At 40.4% G+C, this 19229-nt stretch overlaps 1 protein-coding gene across 1 annotated transcript; it reads right to left on the bottom strand.

Moving 5' to 3' along the window:
- Nucleotides 1-4673: 4673 nt before the first annotated feature.
- LOC134543124 (trypsin-5-like) lies at nt 4674-15213 on the bottom strand. Its single transcript, XM_063387959.1, has 7 exons — nt 15011-15213; nt 11765-11856; nt 10033-10136; nt 8616-8754; nt 7214-7327; nt 6009-6155; nt 4674-5304 (listed from the first exon to the last, which is right to left on the bottom strand). The coding sequence occupies exons 1-7, from the start codon at nt 15060-15062 to the stop codon at nt 5149-5151; spliced, it is 804 nt and encodes a 267-aa protein (XP_063244029.1). The 5' UTR covers nt 15063-15213; the 3' UTR covers nt 4674-5148.
- Nucleotides 15214-19229: the final 4016 nt, after the last annotated feature.

Below are 19229 nucleotides of genomic sequence, written 5' to 3'. Positions count from 1 at the left end.
AAAAGCATTCGGTCTCTTGTTTTCCTGGTGAAACGGAAGTTTTTAAAACATAAATTGACACAGACTGGACCTTGTAGCTCCATGCATAAAATGACATCATAACTGCCACACATCAGCTACATTAAGAGATCAGTAACGTTTACGACAGCAACTGAAGTGTCTAGTAGTCTACGGAGCAGTTCATCAATACACGTAATGAAAATGTTTAATTGGTCACTAAAAGTCGTTTGTTGTGTGTGTGTGTGGGGGGGGGGGGGGGGGGCTGAGTAAATGTCTTATATTTTAATTAATTTCTTCATTAAATACTTTTGTGGTTTTAGAATTTGCATTAAGTGTAAACTTTTTATTGAATCAGCGAGTAATGAATTGAAGATTTTTCTGAATCGACATCAATTATGTAGCATGTGAAATGATTACAACTGAATAGCCAATTAATGTCGTACTTGACTGCGCTCCTCAGACAAGTTAAAAAAAAAAATTGGTTGTCTGTAAAGTCAGTTTACGGACGATAGTTTAACGTCACAAAGTCATAACAAAACATTGATGAAATGATTGCATACTTTTATGAATAAAATTGAATCATTTTTATTTTAATAATAAAAGAATAAATACTTGAAATTATACTAGTAATCAGATTTTTAAAATGCAAGAATAATTAACCTTAATTGCCAAAATTGTTGTTGTAATAAGCAATGAAAACCACATTAACTTTTCACTTCACTTTATAAACAGTCGACGAAACAGTTCACGTCTAGATGACTTGTAATTAATTTTAAAAACGGGCATTTAGCTATAAAGTTTAAATATAATTTTGAACAAGTTTTCATATAAATAAAGTGTAATAAAATATATATCATAAATTATATGAATCATCATAATTCTTTAGTCAATTGTAACATAACCTATTATTACTGCACTCGCCGACAGATGCTACTTTTTTAAATAATAAAAGAATAAATACTTGAAATTATACTAGTAATCAGATTTTTAAAATGCAAAAATAATGTACCTTTATTGCCGAAATTATTGTTGTAATAAGCAATGAAAACCAGATATTAAAATCAGTCGAGAATATTTTGTTTTTGTGTCTTCCAGTGCTCAAACTAATATGCAATTATGGCCCCGGCCACGAAATTTTATTTATAATTCATTAATAATAACGCCCCTCGCGATAAACAAAGGAAAACATGTATTAAGGAGTGCCTGGTTCCCGCGATAGCGGCTAGATATCGCGATTCATTCGGTTCGCGTCCGTCACCGTAGATATCAGCACGGTAGGAGAATAATAATATTTCGTTTTTATAACACGATTTTATAACAAATACGCATCCCAAATACACCAAACATATTTATAATGTGTTACAATATTTTTTAAAACATTTTGCAAAAGATCCCGGGTGTAATTTGAATTATTATGTGTAACTGTAAAACACCATTGTTCGTTAAAAACGTATTTGAATATTCAACATTACTTTTAAATAACCGTACCGATTGTGCTGAAAATCGGTGGACGATCGTTAAATTACATAATATTAATCATTCAAACGACGAAAACATGATTAAAAAGTCAAATCGATGGTTGTTCTAATCGAGTGGAAGAGAGATGCCACGCATGCGTGCAATGAGCATAACATGACACATCCGTAGTGGGACATCCGTAATGGGACAATGTGCGTTACGGGACACTTTTTCGTGCGTGCAGCCGGCGTTCGTCGATTTATTAGACGTTGTCACGTCAAAAATTGGTTATCTGTAAAGTCGGTTTACGGACGATAGTTTAACGTGACAACGTCAAAACAAAACATTGACGAAATGATTGCATAGTTTTATGAATAAAATTGAATCATTTTTATTGAATTATCACTATTTTGTATGGATACAAAGAAGGAGTGAAATAAAATCTACAATTTAATTGATAAATTTACTTTTATTTGCACTCATTAATTCAAATATGTTTATTACTTTAACGAACAGATTATTTTAACTATAACTTTTATACATGTTTGCTATTTAATTTCTTCCACTCTGTGTTATTCTGTTAAGGCTAGGACGATGATAGGAAAAGTAGGAAACGAATGGGAGTGTTTCATGTTTAATGTGCCTCGAAAAAGTCAAATCGATGGTTGTTCCAATCGAGTGGAAGAGAGATAGATGCGGCGCAAGCGTACAATGAGCGTAACGGGACAACGCATAACGGGACAGTGTGCGTAACGGGACAATGAGTCATCCTTTTTCGTGCGTGCAGCCACATGTCAATCTATGTTGCGTTATTGGTGTGTAACATCTTAGTTCTCGGTAACGCGGCATTTGGTGGGAGTAATTTCGTTAATGCGACGGAAATGTGTAACAGGAAGCAGGGAGAAACGGTCAGCCTACACACAGTTGGCGCATGTGCTGTAGCGTGTCAGCAAGCGCTAACTATTCCATGGCGTTTGGAAAGAGAGAGAAAAAGGGAGAAAGAGAAAGAAGACAAAGCTGTTTACCTTTCGTTCCGCTAACGTAAGTCTTGAACAGCTCGACGCATTGCCATGTAGGCTTTTCTAATTCGTAATAAACACGTTGTGAAAAAATAATGTATAACACACAATATAAATTCAATAATTTTATAAGTGTTTTATTGAAATATGTACATGTGTTAATACTTAAATTGTAATAAGAATTAAATCCTGGGAGTTAACTTTACAAAATTAGTAAGAATTAATAAATAAATTCTGTGATTTATAATATAATATCGTTTTAAAATTTGAAATCCATTTTAATGGCGTGTTAGATAATATTTATTTTAATATTTGTAAATGATAAATTTACGAAATAATCATAAAATTATTTTCTTAATATTATTTTCCTGAAACGATGTTTACATTATTTTTTTTATTTACAGTGAGGGGTAAATCAGGACTATAGTACGATAATACAGGCAGTGAAAGTGGAGAAATATTGCAAACTGTAATAGTAGGTCCAAAATAGAAAGTTGCCTCGACTCCACTCAACGTAACCGGGATTTTGCTCGTTGCCGAGGTCAATGATACACAACACTGGTGATTACTGGAAGACTTGCTGATCACCAGCACGTCGTGAATATTTTACAATGTGCTATCTGTTTACGGAAATATGACAGACCTTTCAAAAAATTTTATCTCTTTTTTTTTTTTCCTTTTCGTGACTGCATGTGGTGTTAGCAAGCTGACTAACATGCGAGTTGTTTTCCCGAAGAAGTGCTTCTGGAAGCCTTGTAGTCACTTGCAACACCACAGCCACACCTCTTCACAGAGCAGCAGCCACACCTCTTCACAGAGCAGCAGCCACACTTCATTAATATGCAGCCACACTTCGTTAATATGCAGCCACACCTCTTCAAGTAGCTGCAGCCACACCTCTTCAAGTAGCTGCAGCCACACTTCTTCACGGAGCAGTAGCAACAGTGATGAGGAGAGAACGTCTTTGCCATTTTTATAGTTTAATTTGATCAATTCTTCATTTAGATGATTGTTTTGGTCTTTTACGTGCAAACCGCCATGGATCTCCGGACGCCAGGATTATGTGAAAAGGCAGCCGAGTCTTGTTTGCAATTTAAAAATATTTGGATGCATATTGCCAAACCAAGTTATTTTTTCTTTATAGAAGAAATTGAATGCATGCACAAGAAATATGTATCCGAAAAAATATTATTGGTAGCTGCTGTGACCTTATGTATGGTCACAAGAATACTCAAGGACAATGTTTTTAATTTTCATGGTTTAATTCAGGTTTATATCTGTGTGTAGTTGAAATTATTAACTTTTTCCTGAGGTACCTAACTGTAACCTCATATATGGTGTAACGGCTGGGTGTAGTAAAATCTTTACACAATTCACCATTAGGAAAACATAGGGTGTAAACTTAACAAATTATACATGTAAGTATTTATAATATAAATGAATAATTTGGTTTCGCTAAACGGAAGTCGTCGCCTACGCAATGATCTTTGGTTCACAACGAGAGAGAGAGAGAGAGTCAGCGAAGGATATTTTTTTTAAGAGCTAAGTATTGAAGTTATTTTTCTGTAAGTTTCCGGCAGTATGTTTGATAATATGATGTTGAAATGGAAATAGTGAGTGCATCAAGGAGCGTAAATGCTGTCACTTTTTGTGATGGTTGTCCATTTATAATAATAGTAATTCTTGATAACAGAGAAGAGAGAGTATTTGCTCTGGTGCATTTTATGCTCGTAATGAGAGTTAATAATAATAATATTCTCTTTTTTTGCACTATATGCACAGACTTGTGCTAATGATATTTGTGCCTGTTTTGATTAGAACAATTATTTATCTCAAAAATTTCAAAAATTGATATCTAAAACCAGCTCATCAATCCAGTTACTGAAACTAATAGTTGCTCTCGACAGACAATATTTACAATACAAGCCGTATTTAACATGTTCCTCCCAAACCAAAGCTTTCAATTTTGTACAGGTTAGTTTTCTTAAAACACACTTTTGTGTATTTTCTTTGATTGATTCTTGCGACGGGGAAGATAAATCTATAATTTACGCCCACAGCGGCGCATGCCCTACATATTGTGCTCGATCACAGCTAATATGTGATTTTGATATATGTGTTTTAATAAGTTAATTTTGTCAGTATGTTGTTTTTTATATTTCTAAGGGAAAAAATGGGCAATTAACCAAAACTAAATCATATTTGTTGTGGTTTATTTTTTGACAATATTTATTTTACATGTGATTTTTTTTTTTTTCGTTCACATGCAAACATACATTTGAACCGTTTGAAGGTAACTAGAGTGTTTGTCGACGGCACGATGTCCGAGTTGGCCGTCAGCCCCGACACACACAGAGACTAGCGGCGCAGGAGAGAGAGTCGAGAGTCAAGAGTTGAGAATCGAGAATCGAGTGTCGAGAATCGAGAGTCGAAAATCGAGAGTCGAAAATCGAGAGTCGAGTGTCGAGAGTCAAGAGTCGAGTGTTGAGAGTCGAGAGTCGAGAGTCGAGAGTCGAGTGTCGAGAATCGAAAGTCGAAAATCGAGAGTCGAGAATCGAGAGTCCAGAATCGAGAGTCGAGATTCGATAATCGAGAATCGGGAGTCGAGAGTCGGGAGTCGGCTGGTCGGCTGGTCGGCTGTCGCGCAGCAGCCAGAAGAGGAGAGAGGGGTCTACACTCCCGTCTCGGCCTTGATCCAGTTGCGGAAGTAGCTGACGCTGGAGAAGATGCCCGGGCCGGCGTTGGTGGTGCCGTTGAAGCAGGACGTGGTGAAGGAGGCGATGCCGATCTGCTCGCCGTTGTGCACCAGCGCCGAGCCCTCGTCGTTCTGCAACACGCCGCCCCCGCCATGATCCCGTGTTCCTGACTGATTCTCTACTGGTCGTTCAGCAAACATTTCATTATGAAGCCAACAAGTATCTACCTAACGCTTTATAATGTCGACATCATCCCTCGCGTGAACTATAAGAGCACGTATTCGTGTTGTATTAGGTTTTAAATAATCGTTTGTGTGTTGCCTTACTCTATTTTTTTTTGCATATCATTTATAAATCAATAAAATCTTGAATTTCCCAAAACTCTAAAAAAAAAAAAAACTGAGCTAAAGAGGTGGACGAAACCAGGGGGCAAAGGGCGACTGCATCCCTCCTTGTTCCATTGTTGAAAAAAAAATTAATAAAACAATGTGCAAGGCCCTGTAGTAGAGAAAATTTGTAACTAATCCTCACGAACTATTACTCTAAAAAAAAAATTTTTATAGAAAAAAAAACCTTCTTTTTTTTTTGTCATTGTTTGTTATCGTATATCCCGAGGAACCTCGTCCCCCATAAAAGACGTTCAATTTCGGAAGATATCCCCTTCCCTTCTTTTCTGTTGGGAGTCCAAACAAAAAAAGTGCCCCCCCCCCCCCCAATTATTCATTTTCCTGTTTTGAGACGGACAAGCACTTCCATGCCCTTCTAGAGTGTCCTGTTCTCACGAGATCAGCCTGCGACGCGGGTGTGGCGGTGGAAGGAAGTGGCGGCTACTCACCACGCACGGGCCCTTCCGCTCGTTCTTGTGGCTGACGCACAGCATGTACTCCTTGTGGTAGCACTCCTTGTAGGCGGTGGTGCACTCGGAGTGGGCCACCACAGACACCGTGGCCACCCGTATCTGGTCCTGGGTGTTCCCCTCCGGCTGCCGACACAACACTCACGTCACTCTCTCAGTCCTGCTCCCAGTCCCCAACCGGCAGCTTGGACAGAACTGAAGTCTCCCCCAAAAACGGTCAGTCATGTAGTTGCTATTTTTTTATTATAACAATAATAATTTATTTCCCATTTTTTTACACTTTGTTAACAATATTCACTTAATTAACCAGGAAATTTAGCACTCACGAAAGCAAGCTTGTATGTGAGTGCATCTAGTCACTAAACTAAACTAAACTAAACTAAACTAACCTAACCTAACCTAACCTAAACTAACCACTGTCAGAAAAATCCTGAAGGGCTTCCCATCCAAGAGGCAACAATTCAGACAACCTTTCAAAAACACCACTGTCAGAAAAATCCTGATGGGCTACCCATCCAAGGGGCAACAATTCAGAAAACCTTTCAAAAACACCACTGTCAGAAAAATCCTGATGGGCCGCCCATCCAATTGGCAACAATTCAGACAACCTTTCAAAAACACCACTGTCAGAAAAAACCTGATGGGCTGCCCATCCAATGGGCAACAATTCAGACAACCTTTCAAAAACACCACTTTCAGAAAAATCCTGACGGGCTGCCCATCCAACGGGCAACAATTCAGCTCCCCCCGATCTACAACGGCACGGAAACGGAGACGGATATCCTGGGACAATCGCCAAGATGAGGGGCAGTCAACCACCGGGATCAGACACACCCACTCACCAGTTCAGGCCCCAGCCACCCGTCAGGATGGGTCCCGTCCAGTCACCAAGATGAGGCAACGCACTCACTAGTGTGTGGATCAGTTCACTCACCAGAATTGTGCCTGGTCAGTAATGAGCTCCTCACTATGATGGCCCTAGCCACTCACCAGGATGGGTCCCGTCCAGTCACCAAGATGAGGCAACGCACTCGCAAGTGTGTGGCTCAGTTCACTCACCAGAATTGTGCCTGGTCGGTAATTAGCTCCTCGCCATGATGGGCCTAGCCACTCGCCAGGATGAGGGACAGTCAACCACCAGGATCAGACACACGCACTCACCAGTCCAGGCCCCAGCCACTCACCAGTATCGGGCCCCAGCCGGCCACGGTGGCCGTGGTCCCGGTGTTCCAGCTCGACCCGGCCGCTGCCAGCTTCACGGCCTTCACCTTGGCGCTGAATACGAAGGGGGACGCCACCTGCACCAGGTCATGCCACTGTCGGGGCTGCTCCCCCCTCACGTCACGACAGAGGAGTCCACTGGCCGCGAGGCTGCTGAGGTTCTCTTGTCTCGCTCTCCCGGGGAGCGTGGGTTCGTTGCCCGACATGAGGTATATGTAGGGACCGGAAAAATTCGCGGAATCAATGACCTCTAGGATAGCCTCCATTATCCTATGCACTTCTCAAGTAAACACGCGTGTTCATTGGGTACTAAATTGTGAGGCGTCTCCGATGGGTAGCTCGTGATTCGACGCTTCTTTGGTCGATGGTCTCTCATTGGCCCAGAGATCTCCAGTTGAATCGCGAGCCAATAGCAGAACCAGCATAATTGTACACATGTTTGAATTTCAGCCTATCACGAAATAAATCCGCGAATTTTTTCGGTCTCTAGGTATAAGTCAATCTCCCGGTACAACTTCATGTGTTTGAACGAGATGTGCAGATTTCTGCCTAATTCCTGATGCCGTAGAGACCGGTAAAAATTCGCGAAATCATTTCTCGATACGCTAAAATACGAATAGTTATACCTCAGTGCGGCCTCTGCCATTGGCTCACAACTCACCTGGATGACTCTGGGCCAATGAGAAATGCCCGAGCAAAGCTTTATGGAATCTCAGGCTGCTACGTTGGGACGTCTCACAAGATAGCAGCCCAATGAGTGGGTGGCATTTGACCGAGTGTGCGTAGAACTATGGAGTTCATCCTGCAGGTCATTGAACCCCGCAAATTGTTCCAGTTTGATGCGGTAACACTGAAGGTATTAAAACTGGAAGTTTTCATGCATGTCCTTAAGGTGAGAAGATGATGGAATTCCAACTGTGAAGGCACTCCCTTTACATCAAATCTGAGGCAGACGAGTTGCTACATTTTCGTCTGTGACCTAGGTTTGTAGGCTTTTTTTTAGATATTTCTCCTTATTATGAAACGATTATAGTAGAAACATGCAAGTTAATGTAGCTTGTACAATTTAATTACGATTGTGTTAAGTGAACATTTGTGGCAACAATTTTAGATTTTTGTACAAACAATTAATATGTTTTAAATTAATTGTATTACGATTAATTTTATTAAATATTTTGTTAATTATATATAATTTACAATTACACAAATAATAATATACAGTTATTGTGCACATCTTTTATTTGTATGAGTTTATCAAGGCTTGTAAATGAAGTAAAATAATTTCAAATGGTGGACGGCTAATTTTTTAAAGTCATGTGTGGATGGCGGGAAAGTCTCTCCCTGTGACGTCTGCGGCTCGCTCACCTTGATGAGGGCGGCGTCGAAGCTCGCGATGTCCGCGGGGTTGGCGCCCTTGGCGAACACGATCTGCGCCACGGTGTACCTCGTGCCCTTGTCCACGTGGTCGCTGCCCACGCGCACCTTGTACATCTCCACCACGTCCCTGCGACCAGCCACCCGTTAATAATACGACGCCCCAAGTTTTCCAAGGCGTGTCTTAGCCAGATGTTAAATATCATTCACAGAACTTAACTGTTCCAGTTTTTTTAATTAATTATTTTCTTAGGCAGTTAAATTATCCCACTTAATTGTGTGTCTGGTTTTCACGTAAATAAGAATTGTAACATTTTGACATATATCACATTTTCAAATACACCAAAGTATATTAAATCGGTGATACGTGCATTGACAAACATCACCACTGTGTCCTGCCCTCTATCGACACCATACCTAGATACAATATTTTCCCCATTTGCCTTTATAGCCAAAACTCACAGTCTCAATTCCTAACATGCCAATAGTCAATGTCATCCCTACACGAAGAGATTCATTCCATACAAGCTTTTAAAAAACCTTTCTGATGCCTAAATTTATGACGATTTAGTTGCGGAAATGTGTGCGCAGATTTGCCTTTCTTACAGTTCGTGCTTCGGCAGTCGAAAGTTATATATGATTTAAATTAATTTAATAACATTTTAATAATGTTCGCAGGCTTTCACGGCCTTTTGTCTGAAGTAGCTTGGCTTCTGGGCTGTAGCCGTGTCCTTGGCGAATAATTCACCGACGTTTCGGTGCAGTCGCCATCATCAAGGGAGCAGTAGGTAACTGCTCCCTGATGATTGTGACTGCAACGTCGACCGAAACGTCGGTGAATTATTCGCCAAGGACACGGCTACAACCCAGAAGCCAAGCTTCTTCAAATTTAATAACATTTCATCGACGTGATAACGTCTTATAAATCGATGAACGCCGGCTGCACGCACGAAAAATTGTCACGTTCCGCCTGAGCCGAGCGTGCAAAAACCGGCCAACCACCGTGCGAGAAAATCTTCTATAATATCAAACAGGTTAAGGTGGGCTTTTTAAAAGCAGCAATGTAAAAAATTTGATTTTATTTGTCCAATTTCGTCATTTCAAATTAACAATTTATTGACATTCATTTGATTTCAGTTTATTTCTATAACTAATTATTAGTGATTATATTTAAACATATTTAAATTGAATTTGCAATAAAAAACTGTAAATAATATTTGAAAATTGAAAAGTATGCAATTTTTCATCAATGTGTTCTTATGACGTTATCACGTAAAATTATCGTCCGTAAACCGACTTTACAGACAATCCCCCCTTTTTTTATTGTCAGAAGGGTTTGTTAGTTGAAAGCGGTTCCCCTAATTCTGCACGTGCTGAGAGTATACAGCGGGAAGGATGCAGGACTCACGCGTGTACAGTCGTGGCGGCCGTCAGGACCCAGTGGTTGGAGACGATGGAGCCTCCTCCCACGTGCACGTCATAGCCGCCCTGCAGGTCCTCCCTCACAGACACCTGCACAGCCACCATCAGCCAGCATCAGCACAGACACGCGTGTCATCTTTCGAAGATTCGTGCGATGGGAGATTCACGACTCGATGTAAGCTATTGGACATACACCATTGCTGAGCACTTGTACGTCTATAGAAGAAAACTACAAAAAAAACCAAAAGACAAAAATTACAAATTAAGCTAAAAATTTGCTGTTGTCAACAGGATATAAACACCACATAATACTAACTGGAAAACTATTGTGTTTGAATCGTCTTTTTTCGTTTTGTTGTGTTTTTGTCTCGTTTTTTACTGTTATGCTGAATTTTTTTGGGTTCAATATTTTTGTGCTGTCATTATTTGTGGGTTTTTTTTTTCGTTCTCTTACAGTAGTCCATTTTTCTTTGTTTTTCTTTGTTTGTTGACCATGTTCCTGTTATGGAATATTATGTGGTGTTTATATCCTGTTGACAACAGCAATTCTTTGCTTAATTTGTGTTTTTGTCTTTTGGGTTTTTTGTAGTTTTCTTCTACATACTTACATGTGCTCAGCAATGGCGTATGTCCAAAAGCTTACATCAAGTCTCAGACACACGTGTTGTTACAAACAACGGGCTTTTGTTGGCTTGTGTCAACTACCCTGTCGTACAAAATTTTTGGGATAACAATGATACGACTATAACGGGCTCTTACAGTCAAGCATTTTTATAATAAATATATAACAAAATAAGCATGTTTCCCTCCGAATAAAACATTTTGAGCACTACATACCAAACAAGCAAAAACAAAAGGCATCTTCTGAAATTTTAGTCCAGACAACAACACTTTAGATCTCTCTTCGTCGCTTGGCGCTAGCAGTCTTTAGTAATGGGTGTGGCGACCCCGAATACTGATGAGTTCTTCCCCCCTGTACTGCATGCTTCGAATGAGGTCATCAAGTTCGTTTTGGGACAAAACGTCCCGTTCATTTATTGCAGCATCAGTAAGTTCCTGAAGATTTTTTTTCCGGTGGGTTTGAACGGTTTTAAATGGTCACTTTTAGTATGTCCAATGCATGTTCAAAACTGCACGCCAATTCTTTCGAAAGATGTTGTATTGGAGATACCACAACACTGTCCAGTGTACTCGTCTATGTGGCATGTTACTTGCAAGGCTGAACACCAACTGACTGTATCGTTTGGTGTTATCGGAAAAAGAACTGTCTCCCACAGCACTCGTGGCATGTCATGACTAGTATACAAGCACAAAGCATGCCTGTAGAAAACACTTTCGAACTTCAGGGTTACGATAGCCTCATTTTGGCAGTATTTCAAACATTTGTTGAGGTGTGCAGATTGAAATGCAAGCATGAGCTTAGGTATGTAATCTAGTAAAATTTTCTGAAGGCACAGTACTTGCTTTTTAATACAGGTCAATGCATAGCCAAATACTACCAAAAATTTTTGCAAAGTATTTTAAGTGCTGTTGAGCAGAAATGTCAAATGCAACAATTTGATAATGATCTAATTTGATTCTTCAGACACAAATGTTTGGACGGTCTGGTCATTGTGGATAAATATTAGCGACACAATTAATAAACTATAGTGAAGTACTCGGTCATTATTAATTTGAAAGGTCCAGTGCAGGCGGAATGAGAAGTGCCGGTTGCTCACCACATAAGGGTAGTTGGCGATGGTAGTGGCGCTGCTGCCTGCGATCCTGAGGCCCAACTGCCCGTCCTGGCCTGCGCCCTGGTGAGGGAATCCTGCAACACGACACTCTCTGTCTCTCGCTGCCCGGGGCCGATCTAACTGGTCGGGAGCTTCACTCCCCCGGCCGAACTAGGTACACGTAACTTTTATGGGAAGCCTTCTTTTCACAGACGAGAGAGCCAAAAACCCGATCGTGCATCTTCGGTTTTCTTTTTGTTCATTGTAAATAAATATGGCGGTGTTGATAAAAGGATACTAATGGTCAATTAGGTTAGGTTAGCTACGTTGCAAATACTTTAAAACATTGTGGACGGTTGATTTGGTTAGGATAGCTACATTAAAGATACGGGGGGAAAAAAAGCATGAACTTCGGGGAACTTCGGGTTTTGGCTCTCTCGTTTGGCTTCCCGACTTTTGTAGCATTACACAACCTACCAGCGCGCACACACACAGGCCCGTGTGCCAAATTCTAACCAACAAGACACGCACCCCCCCCCCCCCCACCGCCGTCGATTCAAATGATTATTCACCAGTGTGGGGGGGGGGGGCACCCTGGATATTACAATGCACTCGGCGAGTTGTAGAAACTCCAGGTTTCTGGCCTCGCCCACGCTTACTGCCCCGGATGGCGATGCGGTGAATCGGCGGCGGCGGCAGACAACCGAACCCACGTCCAGAGACCTCGCGGGCACATCCCTGCAGCCAGGGTGTGAAGCCTGCAGTTCCAGTGGCGTAGCAATAAGGGTGGCAGGGATGGCCCCCGCCAGGGGCGCCGGAAAAGGAGTGGGGAGGGGGGGGGGTGGGACGCTGCCGCGACGGTTTCGTGTTATTGAACCCTCCCCCCCCCCTTTCTCTTTTAATCCAAGAGGGGGCGCTATTTTCAATTCTGGCCAGGGACGCCAGTCCCCTCAGCTACGCCACTGTGCAGTTCCAAGCACTTTCCGCAACGCCCTGCCAGTTGCTTCAACGCCTCTGCGTAGAAGTTCGCCGTCCGGGAACGGAACGGACGCCTCGGCCATAGGCATAACGGACATGGGATTCGCAATGCGTTTAGTCTAAGTATATGAGCTTAGTAAACAACTCCGGGGGGAAAAAAGGGGGGGTTTGTCTGTAAAGTCGGTTTACGGACGATAAATTTTACGTGATAACGTCATAAGAAAACATTGATGAAAAATTGCATACTTTTTAATTTTCAAATATTATTTACATTTTTTTGCAAAATTTAATTTAAATAATTTGTTTAAATATAATCACGAACAATTAGTTAAAAAGCCCGCCTTAACCTGTTTGATATTATAGAAGATTTTCTCGCACGGTGATTGGCCGGTTATTGCACGCTCGGCTCGGGCGGAACGTGACGATTTTTCGTGCGTGCAGCCGGCGTTCATCTATTTATAAGACGTTATCACGTCAAAAATAATTTAGGCAATCTTCGTACTCGAGTCGAAAAAATGATAACTACGGGGGGGTTTTTTTTGGGACAAAAAGGGCATAATTTTGGTTGATTTTATGAAACGTGTGTCAACAATTACAGCAGAAATTACAAAAAAAAAAAAAAAAAAGATTGCGAACTTTCTATGCCGAGGGATTGAAGAAATTGGTGCCGCGTTGCGAAAAGTGTTTGTAACTGATTGGCGATTATGTGCAAATGTATGTAGGTCTGTTGTAAAATAAAACTGTTACTTACTTTACGAATATCCCTGGTAGATGAAACAAAGCGCCATTCCAGTACTCAAAATAGCAATTTTATTATATCCACCAACTAAAAATAAAAATAATAATAACAGCTAAAAATTTATGAGACGTAAATTTATTGTGTTAGTTTATTCATGGGTTCATTTTTATAATTGTCCACTTACAAGAGTAACGTGCGATAACAAATAGTTTGTGTCTAAAATGTGGAGTAAACAACTGATAACGTAACAATCGCTACTTGTGATTGTTTTACCTTTAGCACCGTTCACTGATAAGTGATGACCTCCAAAATCCTCTTAATTGGTGAGTGAGTGCCTCCGCACTGCGGAGTCGCTGAACGATCAGATAATGACATTGCTTTAGAAATAAATTTAGACCAAGCCGAGTGCGACCCCAGGAAGACTTACTGGCAGTGGTTGTCGTTTAAGGATGAAGTTGCAAATCATGACATTAAATAATTTAAAGTTTGGCTGCCGAATATTTGTCAAGTAGGGCTTCAATATACTGAACTTTAGTACTTTCATACTATATTTTTTATGGAGGAACAGTATAATGCATTGATTGTATCATTAAAAGTAAATCTACGTACCTACGTACCTTCCAAAATATGAAATAAAAATTCGGGCCCGGCATTTGGATCCAGCTAATTGTTTGTTTGTTTGTTTTTTTTAAATTATATTTCTCACTTGCATAATACCACATGTACACTTTGATCTTCAGATAACTCTTATTTAAAAATTATTTAAATTTTTGGAGTACGAGGTGGGCCCCTTAAGGGGTGTATGTGTGTTAGTGAGGCGGGATGATAAGCGCGACGCTCGCTGGTGCTTCTAGCGCAGTGTCTCCTCTGGACTGGCGCGCAGTCTTCTCGTCGTCACAGGATAACTGTGAAATTTGAGCGGTGACCGTAACATAATATGGCCGAGAAATGAAGATTAAGGGGTAATGCGAGTCCCTTAATGTTCTTTCAAGAATCTATACCGGTTGTTTTACGCCTGAAAATTACTCTGAAAACATGCGTTTGAGCCATTTTAACTCTTCTAAAAATACAGTTTAAAAATTTAATCAGAAATCAAAAGTACTTTTCGGTCATCAGCGAACTTTTAAATGCTTTCCGTAAGCAGACCCCACTCGGATATCTTGAGTAGTTTTGAAATCGCTGTTGTTTTTTCCTGAAGCTTTGCGCACCGTGTGTGTGTCCGGGTGGGCGGGGGCCTCAAGTCTTCAGTCCGGGAAGCCTACAACTCACATAGTTTCGGTTCCCTACCACGTTCGTGCAACTTCGGATTTCTCTCAAAAATTGAAATTAAAAAATCGAAGGGTTAGGTAAGGTTAGGTCAGGTAAGTCACAACAAGCTTGTTTTCATTGGAAACTTCTGATTTAGCGGCTGAAGTGGCGTTAATACCAAAACGCAAAACTTCGGAAATCTTGGGAAATTCTTGCAGGGAACCGAAACTACGTGAGTTGTAGGCTTCCCCTTCAGTCCTCCAGCCGCAGGACTCGCGGCTCACCTGTGCAGAGCGCGCCCAGCGCGGACAGCAGCAGCAGCGCGGAGCAGGCCATGGCGACCAGGCGTCGCGCGACTGCAGCGCTCTTATACGGGCTGGCGGCCACTCGGCGCACTCCCACGCGCGCCCCCGGTCACGTGTCCGCGACACCGCAGACACCGCAGCCTCGCGGCCGCCCCGCGGCATAGAGATATACAAGCGCGACTCTTACGGGAAGCCTAAGATGTACATCAAGTTCTGTCCCTGCCCGAACACGCCCGAATATTCACCTTCGGCCAACCTCGGGTTTATTTATACATATATTTATATTTCTCTGTTTATTTTAATGTAGCTATACTAACCTAACTAACCGTCCATAGTGTTTTAAAGTGTTTTAATGTAGCTAACCTAACCGACCACTTTTAATATTTGAATTCAATTTTTCCTGCGCAAAAATAAAACAAATCCCGGGGTTGGCCGAAGGTGAAAATTCGGGCGTGTTCGGGCAGGGACAGAACTTGATGTACATCTTAGGCTTCTCGACTCCTACAGTGGGAAATGAGGCCGTGTTATGCACGACATGTGACGCTATCTGTTGGGTGGGCCCATAACTACTAGCAAAAAAAAAAACTCTTAGGCCAGATATTTAAATCCCAAAATTCAGTTCAGTTCAAAAAAAATTTTATTGGACAAGTAACAAATACAAACAGCAATACAACAATACAAAATCTAAATATATATAACTCAAAGGTGACTGACTGACTGACTGACATAGTGATCTATCAACGCACAGCCCAAACCACTGGACGGATCGGGATGAAATTTGGCATGAAGGTAGATGTTATGACGTAGGCATCCGCTAAGAAATGATTCTGCGGAAATCCGATCCCAAGGGGAGTTTCGGGGGCGTAATATATCAAAATTTCCAGTTTTTGGTAGGAAATCACCATGGCAACGGCTGTTGCTTTGTTGATGCTTCATTCGTCTCTATGGCAACGACTATTTCATTGTTAGTGCAGTCCTCATCACCGATGAAATTTTGGCGGATACTTTAAATATCAAAAATTGCCCTTTTTTTTCAAGTATATATATTTTATGACTTGAAACTTCACAGTAATGTACCTTATGTTACGCAGGATGACATTTTCAGAAAATTAGATCCCATGGGTGGTTAAAACCAGGCAACAGTGGGTACTTTGTCGGCATGAGAACAGGATTTTGCATTGTTCATGCCTTCTGCGTCTCCATGGCAACGGGCATCGCGCGGCAGTGGCGTACCCACAAGGAGGGGCATGTATAATGAGCGGCGCAAGAGTGATCTGCCTGTAGACTGCCGTAGCGAAGTACGGGTACATCAGTTGTACGTTGCGTGCACGAGTCGGGAAACCATCGGTGCTATTCATTTTCTCTCCGGTACATTATACAGCATTGTAATAAATTTTTACTGATTGTTTTTTTATTTGCCATTACTGTAAATGGGAGATGTGGCTTAATTTGTTTCCATTAGTATAGCCGTGCGAAGCCGGGTAGGGCAGCTAGTGATAAAATAAATGCCTCAGCCTTGCGCTCTTACAGTACGGGTCGTTACCACAACGTCGAACGTACAATAACACCGAATACCATAACGCCGAATGCCAAAACGCCCGCAACGCCGACAGCTAGAAAACTGCTGTGTACCACAACGCCGAAATACAGTAACGTCGAAAAATGTTGCTGCCACAGGATCAAAATGAAAAACAACTGAATGAATTTGTGTGCTAACCTTACCTAACCTAACCTTTGTGGCAGTCCTCTAATGACAGTTTTCGGGGTTAATGTATTTCGGCGTTGTGGTACACGGCAGTTTTCTAGCTGTCGGCGTTGTGGTCAATTTAGTATTTCGGCGTTGTGGTGCGTCCCCGATATTGTGCACAACTGACCTTCAAAATAAGAGGAATGTTACTGTTTTCATAAGAATTTTTAAAACTAAATCACTATGAGTTGTTGAAGAATATGTATTTTCATGTAGTCATCAAGGAACTTATGTAGTAAATTTATTAATTTTATATTTTTATAATTAAGTTAACACGTAGCTTTAAAAAAAAAGAGAATAAAGATACGCCCAAGAAATGTTAGAATTTTTTGGTAGTACATAACTAGAAAATACAGATTAGCTTATTCCAAGAGCCTGATTTTATTGCAAGCTATAACATACAGTTGTATTTTCTTGACAACGGGTTTGATTCCTACCCTGCATTCTTCAGACGCGTTTTATCGTTATCGACTTTCTTCCAACTCGAGGAGTCAAAACAATCGACTCTCGGTCAAGAAGAGGTACTACAGATTAGATACTCGCTCTGCATCTCGCTTGCGAAATGCTGCTAACTGCGCAGGGCGGTCGTAGAGCTGGCAACACTGTAAGCTAGACATTGTCTGCTCACGGGGATTGTTTTGAAACATTTACCTACATTCAGTTTTTACTGAGAAAATATCGAAGAACTTCAAAATACCTTAAGTTAGCAATTAGGTTGAATAGAAGTGTTTTAATATTATATTCAAGCTATTTCAGATAAATAATTTGGATCTTTTATGTTATTTTTTTTTACATAGGATTAAAATTATGTCTTAATTTTTCCTGTAAATACGATACTAATTTTTGGAGATTTTAAGGTTTGTATAATCTATATTTATGTGAAGTGTAGCGTTTGGTCACTTTCTTTCACTAAAATTCGCTTTACATATTGAAAAAATACTAACTAAAAAATGTGTATTTAACATGTTCAGTTTAACGTTTAAAAGCCATAGCGAAAATAATGGCAGTCTTTTCGAACTCCCTATTAATGACTCAAGCAATTTTGGTACATGATGGAAATACAGTTTCGCGGAGGCTGGGGGGCAAATCTGTAGTATTCGCAAGGGGGGGGGGGGGCGTTGTGACTTAGACGAACGTCATTTCAGATTTCGCTAGGCACGATTTTGATTGGCAACATAGTTTACAACCCGCGTCCTATATGAAAAAAACTAAAAAGTCATGGGGACTGTCGACAGGATTGAAAACTTAAAATTTTGTTTTTAAATGTGTAATATGAAATCATTTATACGTCAAATGTACGCAAGAAAATGATTTTGGTACGTATTTTATCACTAGCATGTCGGTGACGCGAACCCATAAGTTTTGCCCCTACAAATAATAACTTTAAAACCTTAAGAAATTAAGTTGTTTTTTTTCATTGATAGAAAAAAAAATATTAACTTAAATCTACAAATAATCAACATTATCTTTAATAAATCAATGACCTGACATTTGAAGAAATTCACATCGTAAATAAATAAACAAAAGAAAAAACATAACTTTCAACGTAACTAGGTACCTACTAAAAAATATTTAATACTCGCAATATGTACCACACAATAACGTTAAAATTTCCTTGTAAAATAAAGATAAAATTAAAAGCTTGTATATTTTATCCTTGAAATATAAAATAATTAACACGTCACGTGACCATGTCAATGACGACTTACATGAATTTACTCCCTATCCAAACCTTCCTATAGAAGTTTTCAATTCAAAAATATTTGATGGAATCGCCAGTCATTCAACTTGTCAAACAATCATGGCTGCACTAGTGGGTTTTTTTCTGTGACGCCTTGACCTTCTACCTTTGGCACAATATGTTGGAAGGTGCTGGAACGGAAAGTATGACAGTTGTGACAGGGGCCTTTGGCAACAGTCAGTTGAAGTCAGTTGGAGCGACGCCTTCTGTCCCGATGTGGCGAGAGGGATCCACACGTAACTTAGAAACACAAAACTTAGAAACACACAACTTAGTAACACACAACTTAGAACAGTCTTTACTTAGAATTAACCCTTCAAAAAATCTACATAACTTAAAACTTAGATGACGTCGACCTGAGTGGTAAATGAATACGCGAATTTTTCCTGTCTCCAAATATAATACAATAGAAAGATAAATAATTAGAGACAGGAAAAATTTTGCGCGAATTCATTTCACGATAGACTAAAATTCCAATACGTATTATCTTACAGCTGTTTTTTTTGTTATAGGCTCACTGTTCATTTGGAGGACTCTGGGCCAATGAGAAACCGTCAACTAAAGAAGTGTCAAATCACAGGCAAACCAGCCGTACATTTTAAACACAATTTAATTTTAAATAGTTCTTAAAATTGAAGCTTGCCGATAATTAGGTATTTTATGGAGCTTAACTGATTGTGACGAGAGAAAAGATGTGACAAAAGTTAACG

Source organism: Bacillus rossius (genome assembly GCF_032445375.1).
Source record: "Bacillus rossius redtenbacheri isolate Brsri chromosome 9 unlocalized genomic scaffold, Brsri_v3 Brsri_v3_scf9_2, whole genome shotgun sequence".
Classification (NCBI taxonomy): Eukaryota; Metazoa; Arthropoda; class Insecta; order Phasmatodea; family Bacillidae; genus Bacillus; species Bacillus rossius.
Note: the sequence above shows the minus strand (reverse complement) of the source record. Positions and strands in the feature narration are given on the sequence as shown.